Source organism: Asparagus officinalis, chromosome 9 (assembly GCF_001876935.1).
Source record: "Asparagus officinalis chromosome 9, Aspof.V1, whole genome shotgun sequence".
In the NCBI taxonomy this organism is placed as follows: Eukaryota; Viridiplantae; Streptophyta; class Magnoliopsida; order Asparagales; family Asparagaceae; genus Asparagus; species Asparagus officinalis.
This window is the reverse complement of record NC_033802.1, coordinates 813,791-824,912: the sequence shown is the minus strand read 5'-3', so window position 1 is coordinate 824,912 and position 11,122 is coordinate 813,791. Positions and strand designations below refer to the sequence as shown.

General features: G+C 36.5%; 1 protein-coding gene across 1 annotated transcript in view; it reads right to left on the bottom strand.

The window, feature by feature from the left end:
* LOC109823101 (ABC transporter B family member 29, chloroplastic-like) overlaps nucleotides 4,699-11,122 on the bottom strand; it is a 6,974-nt gene continuing 550 nt past the window's right edge. The window contains 12 exon segments of the mRNA XM_020389386.1: nucleotides 4,699-5,844; nucleotides 7,084-7,274; nucleotides 7,493-7,622; nucleotides 7,711-7,898; nucleotides 8,190-8,275; nucleotides 8,431-8,647; nucleotides 9,073-9,156; nucleotides 9,731-9,856; nucleotides 9,997-10,137; nucleotides 10,265-10,372; nucleotides 10,456-10,542; nucleotides 11,090-11,122. The exon segment at nucleotides 11,090-11,122 is cut by the window's right edge and continues 9 nt beyond it. Coding sequence (XP_020244975.1) covers nucleotides 7,125-7,274; nucleotides 7,493-7,622; nucleotides 7,711-7,898; nucleotides 8,190-8,275; nucleotides 8,431-8,647; nucleotides 9,073-9,156; nucleotides 9,731-9,856; nucleotides 9,997-10,137; nucleotides 10,265-10,372; nucleotides 10,456-10,542; nucleotides 11,090-11,122 — 1,350 coding nt within the window. The 3' untranslated portion in view covers nucleotides 4,699-5,844; nucleotides 7,084-7,124.

Below are 11,122 nucleotides of genomic sequence, written 5' to 3'. Positions count from 1 at the left end.
ACATCCCCCCCTGCCTCCCTCTCAGAGGAACCATATCATCCTCCGGCGACCTTGTTCCTCTCTCCTACATCGCCGGAATGCTCACTGGACATCCGAACTCTAAAGGAATCAGCCCTGACGGCTCCCATATCGACGCTGGCATAGGAGAGAGAACGAGGAGACGGTGGTGTTGGAGTGGAGGTTGCGACGTCGGCGTTGGTGGGGGAGGGGGGGCGGTGGTGGGGAGGGGAGGGCTTGGGCCAGATTAGGAGGAGGAAAGAGATTGGGTTTTAAATGGGAAAGAAAAAGGGTAATTTGGGAATGTTTTCTTGGACAGTGGGTTTTAGGGCTTGGTTGCACTTCCTTTTCAATTTTAGGGCTTTTTGGTTATGGTTTTTGGGTCTGGGGTGGGGATGCCTAGCCCAATTTTCTTTGGTTCCTCCAAGCAATTTTCCCTAATTTTTATATAGCCACAGGATGTACGTAGTAGAAAATGGTTATTTGCCAAATTGGACTTTGAGTTCTAGTGATTAATAGATCACCGGCTACGGAAAAAGATAATGCAGAAGAAAGAAACATAGGAAATTAAGCAAAAGATTTATTTCTATTTTTTTTAGATACAGGAATTGAACTCTAGATCTTTGTCAAAGAAAAATAGAGATCAATGATCATCCTCCACCTGTTGCTCACATCACATTGACTTCAAACAACACATGGTTAGTGAAAATTGACCCGTTGAGGTTTAGAGTCAGATGGGACTTGATGTCAGGGATTGCGGAGTCAAGAACTCGAGGGGAGACGCAAATATTCATGGTCAATTGATTGTGGGAATTTCAATCCATTATCATATTGTCAGCTAGTGACAACATTAATTAAGTATAGAGAAGGAAAAGTATGCTGCTAATTAAGTGGCGTGAAAAGGGGTAGTTTGCGTACTAAAGAGGTGCTTTAGGGGAATTAGAGCATCTCCAACAGTTTTCCTAAAATTTCTCAAAAATTGGGAAACAAAAGTCATATTATCCAAATTATTTTTGCTCCAACTCCAACAGCTTCCCCATTTTGAAGAATCTTGTATTTATTATAATAATAAAAATATTCTACATCCCTATTTTGGGATGCTCTTATGCATTGGAACTGCCCCCATGGCTTTTTTTGTAATTACGGATTTTGTTTTATATTTATTTTCTCATCCATTCTGTTTTGAAGAACGTGTTGCATTTATGACAAAGTTTTCCCAAAATATTTGAAGAATACCCCAGATTTGGGGAAGACTCCCCTTTTTTTCTCCTCCATCCCTATTTTGGGGAATGATATGGGGAATCTGTTGGACCAAAAAGTGAGAATACCAATAAAATAGGAAAGCTGTTGGAGATGCTCTTACAAGTTAATTAAGTGTCATGTGTTTGATGTCCAGAATAATGTCCAGAATAATTAATAATATAGAAGATTAAAAATCATAATGTCTCGTTAAGCGTCAAAACAGTGCAATTCTGCTACCGCTGGCTGTGTTTCATAGTTTCGTGGTATAATAATCTAATACAGATAAATTGCAGAAGGCCTTCATGTAACATCTAAGCCTCATATGGAATTGTCGCATCCTATCATGTTCTCTAGTAAAATTTACAAAGGGATTCTTTAGAAACTTTGATAATAAATGGTTTTTTATTTTTTTCCTGCCATGTATCGATCCTAGAAGAATCTATTCTCGCAGCCAACAGTGGATGACTTGAGACGAACGTGGGCATGTAGTCATAATAATTAGCATTCGTTTAAACAAAATCATTTGTCTAAAGACTTATACAAGCTAATTTGAAGAATTCACAAGAAAACAAGGTTAGCGCAAAGCTACTTTTCGATGCTCTTGGATTCTCTGCATACCATCCAAAGTCAATAATTAATCTATAAATAATTCTCCAATTTCCTCTTATCAAGTTGAAAAATAAAATGAAAGTTCTCTAGAAATTAAATATCACAACAAAGACAAATATTAAGGATAACGTTCCTTTGTCTGTTTGTGGGAGGAGAACTTGGACCAACTGGAATTAAACCACACAGGTAGTGATTTCAAGGACAAATTGCTTTTCAAACTTTTGCTTCTGAAACAACTACAAAGGAGATTGATGGAGTACGTAGTCAAGAAGAATGTTTAAAAAGTGTAAACAAAAAGAAAGAGAAAAAAAAAGAGAGAGATTCTCCTTTATTCTCAAACTCAAAAGCTCCTGCCCTTCTAGAAACGCTGACCACAAAATAGGCACGAATTCTCACACATAGCCAATGTATAAGGTGAATATATGGAGTAGAATGCTGAATAGAGGGAGTGAGTCCAACACAAGAGTTAGGTCCAGGATATGCCTGAAAAGGACAATTTTTTGAAAACACTCATTTTTCAAATTTATATAGTAATCTATCCTTTTTGAAAAAAAAAAAAATCAGCAAAACCGGTCCTTTTCAGATGAAAATGGTCGGTTTTGCTGCGGAAGAGTTTTTCGAACTGCACGGGCCCGCGCATTTATCCAAGTGTAAGAGCATTTACAATTCAAATTTTCAGGCGTGAGAGCATTTCCAGGATTCTAGGGCGAGAAAACAAATGACTAACAAGCTATAACTTACATCCAAATAACCCAAAAAATCTAGCATCATCCAGTAGTTTGCTCATTACTACTGGCATTAATTAAAGCACATACATACGGAGATAAAGCTGCGTTGTAGACGCATGTACGGTGACAGCTTCGCCTTTAGCCGCAGACTTAACTTGATTCAATATCCTACAGACATGTTCAACAGATAATGAGCTTCTTGACTTTAGCTTCGATAAATTTTTTTCCCCCGCAGCTATTAGAGTCTTAATACACAGTATAGAATAGGAACTTCTGTCCCTCATTCACCTATGTGTAGCAATTATGACCAAATAGGCATAATGCACAAACACACTTTTAGATTATAAAAAATATTAATCCTCAACTCTCATCATAATTTTAAAGTTTTGGTGTGATGATTAGAGAGACTTAATTTAATACAGTGTCAAAGCGAGTCCCGCTAGTCATGAGTTTAATATGGATTTTTAATAAAATTGGAACTGCTATGCGGTTGTATGTTAGGATGTAAAAATATAATTCTCGACACACCATAACTTCGGAGTTTAAGAAACTGGTTATTGGTGTGGTTACGGTTTGACGAATATAAAGAAGATGAAACAATCACACAATATAAACCACAAATTTTAACATGGTATTCCTACAGTGCTAGTTCTCTGGTTGGCAGAAAAAGGTGTGCAATCCTCTGACATTTCTAGAAACAAAATCTACCAAAAACACACAAAGGTCACGCATAAAAGATACATTCTAAGTTCAATTAAAGGCTTTTTTTAGCATTTATAAAGTCTAAATGGTTGTATTACTTCTCCTCCTCCTTTTTTTCTTCTTTTTCTTTGGAGGTAAACTCAAATGTCGAAAGTAGACAAATTTCTACCCAGCAACGAGTCTCACAGAATGTAACAAGATTACTCACGATACCCAGATTATGCTAAAAGTAAACATGTGACCAACAATTAAAACTCTTATGCCCAAGATATTCGCAAATTTATATTCCTCATCCTTAAATATATTAATATAGAATTTTCTAACCATCATTTACCAAATAATTATGTACAGTATTAACAAAATTCTACTCTCTCTCCTTCGACATTGTTTCAGTTTTCTTCAATTTGGGGTTTTAGGGATTTTTTTTTTTGGTAAATTTTCTATTTCCGCAGTTGCCACTGAGTGTCTGTTTTATTTATGGTTTTACCAAAGATTTTGTGGGCACATCTTTAATCCCTCGTAAACTAACTTCACAGTATCATGGAATCCTTTTATTATCGGCATCGTGCTTTAGGTATATGCTTATCTTGCCTTCTTTTAATTTGATATATCACAATATTCCTAAGTTTTGTAAAAAAATGTCATGTTTTCTTATGGAACAGATACGAAGAACGTTGCACATGGTCAGTGACTGCAAATTACTTGTGTATTTTACATCAGTTTATTCAGAGATCTATTCCGATTTTTTTTTTCTTCGATCCAGTTTACCGATGGAGGACGGTGCCAATGTAAGTTCGTCTAACTTGCTTGTAATTCTCTGCATTTTAAGGCGTTTATTTATTTCTCTGTTACGACTTCTTCTTTTTAATACTATGGGAAAACATAAGCATGCTAGATCTACATGAAACCCGTATTAACAAAACACGGGCTTCACTGCACCTCATGCGCCATGTGATGTGGGGCTGTGGATAAGAACTTCCACGAAAGACGCATGCAAGGCATAGCCTCATATTTTTTGTTCTTTAACATCTCAATCGGGCCTTTATACCTAATAAACTCATATCCCAGTATAGCAATATAAATACGTTAAGCCTTTTTAGTAAAAAAAATTGTGGCCACTAAATTTTGCTTTGATGTTAGTCTTGAAAAAAATTGTGGCCACTAAATTTTGCTTTGATGTTAGTCTTGATTCAATTTGAAAATTTATGAACTCCGCTACAATATGTGATTTGTTAGCATCGGGAATTAAGACCTTATTTTGAGATTTTTACAGTAGATATCATTTGACATATTTTTAGTGAAAATAGATAAACATGATCATTCATGTTTGATAACCTATCTTGAAAAATTACGCGTGCATTGTGCGCCTCGCTGCACTCGGGGTTGAAATTTGTTGCATCAGGGCAGCGGACCACATCTCTGAAAGCTAAACATCAACAAATTTCTATTAGGCCTCAAAATAATATATACAAACATTATGTCCGAAGAGCTTTCACAACCATTTTACACAAATTTGTACCATACTTTCATACAGTGTTTATATCACTTGCAAAATTGTCTACAACTATGAATTAATGTAAGCTAATCTTGACCATCGTGTAGGTTATCTTCTTTTCCCACTTGAATAATTTCCTACAAAACACAGAAATTATGTTAGTTTATAATTATACAATTAAAACAACTTAACAGCTTCATTCTTTCATTTGTGGGAAAAAGAAGGTAAGATGAACCTCTGTAGCAAAAAAAATTGATAACAATGAACGAGTGAAATCCTGTATGATATGCACAGTATGGAACTCATTTTTCATAACCAAGTGACTTTTACGTGGAGGATAATCTCCCAAGTTCAAAATGCTGCAATCTGAGGGGGTTTAATATATGAATTTGTGTTCGTGTACAGGGCAAGATCAACTGAAAGAGATCTGAAGTTAGTCTACCTGTATCACACACGGGTCAGGAAGAGTATCACACAGGAATACAACAAATAACTTACAGGCTAACAAGCTTAACTACGAACATCTCCCTAAGCAGACATGGCTTGATGTTGTATGTTTCACCAACCAAATAGCTAAATCATAATAATTACAAATTGACAATTAAATAAAACTTATAAATCTCCCCAGTATGGTCACCAAGAGGCCCACTACCTCACTTAAGGTCTCTGAAGTTGTAACAATTTCTCCGAGACAAATATTACGACGACAATTTGGTCAGGAATTCCAAGTCCTTTCATAGAAAGACGCCGCTAATATCATTTCACCGAAACAAACAAACTGAGTAAATACACAAGACATACTAGATCATTAGGCCATTGACAAATAAGCATATAACACGTACGAAATTTTGATGATGCTTACAGCTTACTGTGAAATACAATCATGGTGAGCACTTTTTTGTACAAAATAGGATAAAACAAATGAAACAATAAAGCATTTGTACGAAATTTATCTCTTATATATGCTAATATATACATGTGCATGCCTGTGAGATCAGAGCAGAATTATTGATACCGCAAAGATTAGTTGCATAATGAAGTACCCAATCCATGCAGGTAGCAACCTGTTGACTACAAAATGGAAGTGCAAGCTAAATCAAGAGCCAGCTTAAAAATTACACAAAGAAGTTCCAATGAACTAACCACAAACGAGCACTTCTATATTAAAATCATCCACTAGCACTATAATACAGCACCTACAATTTGTAAAATGAATATGAAGGAGAAAACAAAATCATATCCAAAGCTTTAATTGACAGAGTAAGTCATATCCAAAGCTCTAGTTGACAGAGTTTTGGGTTTTAAAATTTTCCTCCAACTGAATATATCTCAGCAATTAGAGGGAAAATGAAACTAATTACTGATGGAACAAATTACGTAATACTGAATGATGTTTAAATTTGACAATGAGGAGGATAGAGATGTGATTATTGCTCAAGGAGCTTTGTTATATGGTTGCAGACCTATAGGCCACGTTCTTTTGAAGTTGGTGTGGATAAATTTGACACTAAAAGTTTTCTTATTTGGATCCAACTGCCAGATTTAAATTGAATTTGTGGAATCCTAATTGTTTATTAAATATTGCTGGCATAATCGACCATCCTATTTCAACTGACAAGATGACTGCATACCGTGAGAGATTATCCTATGCTCGTGTGTAGGTTGCGCTGACTATGCCTAAAGTCTTACCTCAAGTGTTGAGATAGGTCCAGAGGAGATGGTATTGAAACAAGAATTAGTCTGGATTTTTCCCTTAATGGTGTAACCTTTGTAAGAGCCTGGGCCATCTTAAGGAGCACTGTTCCAAGAAGAAGGGTAGGATGCAATGGGTACCAAAGAAGCAAATTTCAATCAGGGTAAAGATGGAAGTGATGCCAGTGGTGTTGCTGATGATGGAAAGAAGACTGGGGATATTCAAGCTCAACCTCAGACTCAAGCTCCAGTGAGGGAGGCAGGGAGAAATAATGTGGTCCTGATGTTAATGTACAGAATACTCCTTCTAGAGTTAAATGCAATTTTGCGCACTAATCATAAGGGGTTTATTGACAGAATACTGTTCTAAAAAACAATCACCGAGCAAAGTCACTGAGTTACAGTTATGCACAAGAGAACAAGAGGCTCAAAGGGATCCTCTAATTGGAGGCTTGGAGCAAACATGAAAGCAATTCATGCACCTACTTAATGAAAGATAAAGATTTTGCCACTTCGTACTGTTTTCAAACAGGATGGCTGTCTGCAAACAAATTTATTACTCATATAGATGGAACCCCAATGTTAACATTTATAAATATGAAGAGAGAAAACAAATACCTGAGTTCTACTTCTCGATCTCAACTTCTAGGTTTCAGTGATCATATAATGTACTTGCTTAATGTCGAGGCATATTGATCATCTTGACAGAGAAGGGATGACTTGGGAACTTCCTCTAACTGTCCTCCTTTTAAAAGCAAAACCCTGTCCGCCATTAGAACCGTCTCCAGTCTGTGTGCAATAACAAGGACCTGAAATGTCGATCCCATGAAGCAAAATAACGCCCAGTCAAAAGCTTGCAGATACAGTGAAATTGAATTGTGACTGTGTAGAGAATAATCATAACAAGATTTCAGAAAGTTTACACCAATGATCAATCAAAGGGACAGAGATGAATGATTACGTGAGGATTCAAAATGGGTCAATAATGGCAATGGATTGAAGAAAACAAAGAACATGTTATACTTACTGTGCGATTAGTCACTAAGTGCCCCAGTGCTTGTCTCACTAACTGTTCAGACCTGCTATCCAAAGAAGAAGTAGCTTCATCCAAAATCAATATTGAGGACTTGTGATAGAGTGCTCTTGCGATAGCCAATCTGAGCAAATAATAAAACGACTAAGTATAGAGATGTAAGTGTTCGAACATTACATTATACTAGATGAGATTGTCAAATTTTCTCTTACCTCTGCTTTTGACCTCCACTTAAAAGAGAGCCTCTTTGTCCAATGTTAGTTTCATATCCTTTCGGAAGTGATCTAATAAACTCATCAGCATTGGCAATTCTAGCAGCATTTTCTACATGCTCCATGTTGATTTCGCCTGCAGAATCCCTGTAGCCGATATTTTCTGCAACTGTACCTGAAAATAGATTCTAAATGATAAAGAATGATCAATAAACTTGAGCATCAAACTTGGTGAACAATATGGAAGCCACAGACCATGAGTATGATGATGTGGAAAGTCGATAATGTATTCAATTCCTTAACAGGCTAGAATAGTAAAATATATAGTTTAAAACTAAACATAAAAGAAAGCGTATGAAAATAAAAATGAAAGAGGAAACTTTATGTGTCTACTAGACCCTTTCAATTGAATATCTATAATATCATCTTTAGACACAGTAAAGCGAGAAATAATGAACACATAAACCTATAGTACTTACTGCATCCTGTGGAACCAGAATTATGTGCTCCCTAAGACTTCTCAATCGGATGTCCTTAATATCATGATTGTCGACAAGTACAAAGCCTGTACAGATATAAAATCAACAAACTGTCAAGTGAAGTCATTCAGTCAAAGGCGACATGAAAAATAAACATGGACAAATTCAATACTTTATGGATCAAGAATTTTAAAACTGAAAACTAACTAGATTGATAAAAAAATGAATATACATGACCAACCACATAGAGGATCATACAGCCGAAGAAGCAATTTCGCGAGAGTTGTCTTTCCACCACCAGAAGGCCCAATAAGAGCAACCCTTTCCCCGGGTTTGATATGGAGATTAAGTCTATTTAGGACAAGAGGCATCTTCTCTGCATACTTAAATGTAACATCACAAAACTTTATGTCCCCGATAACATCAGCCAAATCAAGTGCATCCGGTTTCTCGTTCACCTGTGGAAGAGAAAAGGAGAAACAAACAGGGAAGGAAAAAAAACTGAAGATTGCAAGGAGGGAGAAACAAAGAGGGGGAAAAAAACTAAAGATTACATGCAGACGTGAGCTTCAAAAGAAGACTGATATTGGTAAGTTGGATTTATGGCAAGAGAAACAGAAAATATATCAAACCAATGTTTGCTTGGAGAAAAAGTAATGCCCAGAGTATAACCAGATGACAACAAAAGGCAAGTTTACAACGTATACAGTATCATAAATGAAATGTAATGATATCATGAACAGTATGGCCCCTTTAATTAGATAAAATGTGTCTATGATGATTTCCTGTGTAATCCAAATTCTGATAGTTGATATCTGAAATAATCCAAATTCTGGTAGTTAATCGACTGATGACTGATTAACGTTTTATTGCAAATAAATACCTTAGAGTTAAACCTTGTCAGATCAAACAAACGCTCTGTAGCTGGCTCCCCTTCTTTCAACTCATTATATGCATTTCCCAGACCCTGTAATTATAAGAAACACAGCAAGTGACCAAAAAAAATCTACAAGACGAAAAAAAAGAGTTGGATGTGCGAACAAAATCACGAAAGTGTGGTATAAGCATAGGTTTTCCTAGTACTGTAGCGTACCCGGCTATATAAATACTGTGAAATTCTACTATACAACCTTAGTCTCCATAGCAAATATGGCTCGGGTTCCCATACCATAGTCCCCACCCTTTCTTCTCAAAGGAAAAAATAAACCCTTAGCACAGGGTGTAAATAGAATGTATGTGTTTGTAGGAGCTATAGGAAGCAAACCATCTCTAAAAGCTAATAAAGAATTCAAGAAAACATTGGTATAAACTTAAAAATCTGTTCATTTTGTCGTGCACCTCAATAATGTTTCCAGATTTTGTTTTTCACATGATGACACAAATTGTTTATTTGCCCTTCAGCTGTACACATTTCTTAATTTTAAGAATATTCATTTGACGAACCAAAACTATTAGTAATAGTAGCTAAATAGGAATGTTTCGTTAAAGTTTGAAATTCTTTAATACATAATACATGCTTTAAGCAGGAATAGATAAGTTACCCGAAGAGGCTCAACCAAGAGGGCTAGGGACGTTATAAACGACACTAAACTCGAAGTGTCTAAGGAATTTCTTGAGATAATCAATGAACCAGCACAAAGGAGTATCAATCCACCTATACATATGACCTGGACAATCAGAGGTATGAGTGCCTTCATTTTCCGCACAAAGGAGTATCAATCCACCTATACATATGACCTGGACAATCAGAGGTATGAGTGCCTTCATTTTCCGCTTCTTCAACCTTTGTACCAAATCATCATATGACCTGGACAATCAGAGGTATGAGTGCCTTCATTTTCCGCTTCTTCAACCTTTGTACCAAATCATCAAGAGCATGCCTCTGGAATCGCGAGCACTCGCTAAACTCTCCATTGTTAGCCTTTACAACAAGCATTGATGGAAGTACCTAAAACATGAAACTATAGACCAGCTCATTAGTGTTCCCTATGTGAGACTTGATATGTGAATAACTCTAAGGAAGAAACATAACATTAGAAGATAATGTTATAGTACATGCAATAATCTGGGCTCACCTCATTTAGGGAGGCGGATAGTCTAGCAGCACTTGACTGCGCATTCTTGGATATTTTGCGGAGCCTTTCACCGAGAGATGCAATGACAAATGACACACAGGGAAGAACCTGCAATCACAATATCAAGACATCATTGGACTCATAAAACTATATAAATTCAAAAGTGAAAGACTCAAATTCTCTCAACTCACCAATGCTGACATTAAGGAAAGTACGGGGCTAAGCACTACCATTTGAGAAGCCATCGCCAAAAGCTGTAGGGTATTGGGTACCACAGACTGCAGTCATTTTTACACGGGAATAAGTGGGGAGAAAAGATCAAGTAACTCCCTAGTGCAATTCACATGAAAAAAATTACCATTTGTAAACGACTTGTCTACAACTCTACTGAAAGTTCAGAAGAAATTAAAAGGAAAATCAGGCTTGAATCTATCTAAGGGATATTCTAGAGCACACACGATCGACCAAGGAAAACAAGGGATAATAGCAAAGCATGGCATCATCAGTGATGAGCAGCACCAGCGACCAATTGTAGACAATTCTCATAGCACTTAATGAGCGAATGGATCAAAACTAATCACTATCCTTTTAAGAAATTTGTTGAAGGGTCGGATTACTCGTCAACTCCTGATAATTAAAACTGTGAGCATTCCACATTGGCCGATACAAACAACAAAGTAGACTATAAATGCAATAAAAATAAAGATTTGAGCTTTGAAACGCTAGCAAATTTCTCAAAGCCAGACTATACGGCTATCAAATTCAGGGTTCTAATTATGAAAACATCTTTACATACGCCAACAAGTACGAGGACTGGTTGCGTACGTTCAAGAGAGCATAGGTCGCATCGGCGACATC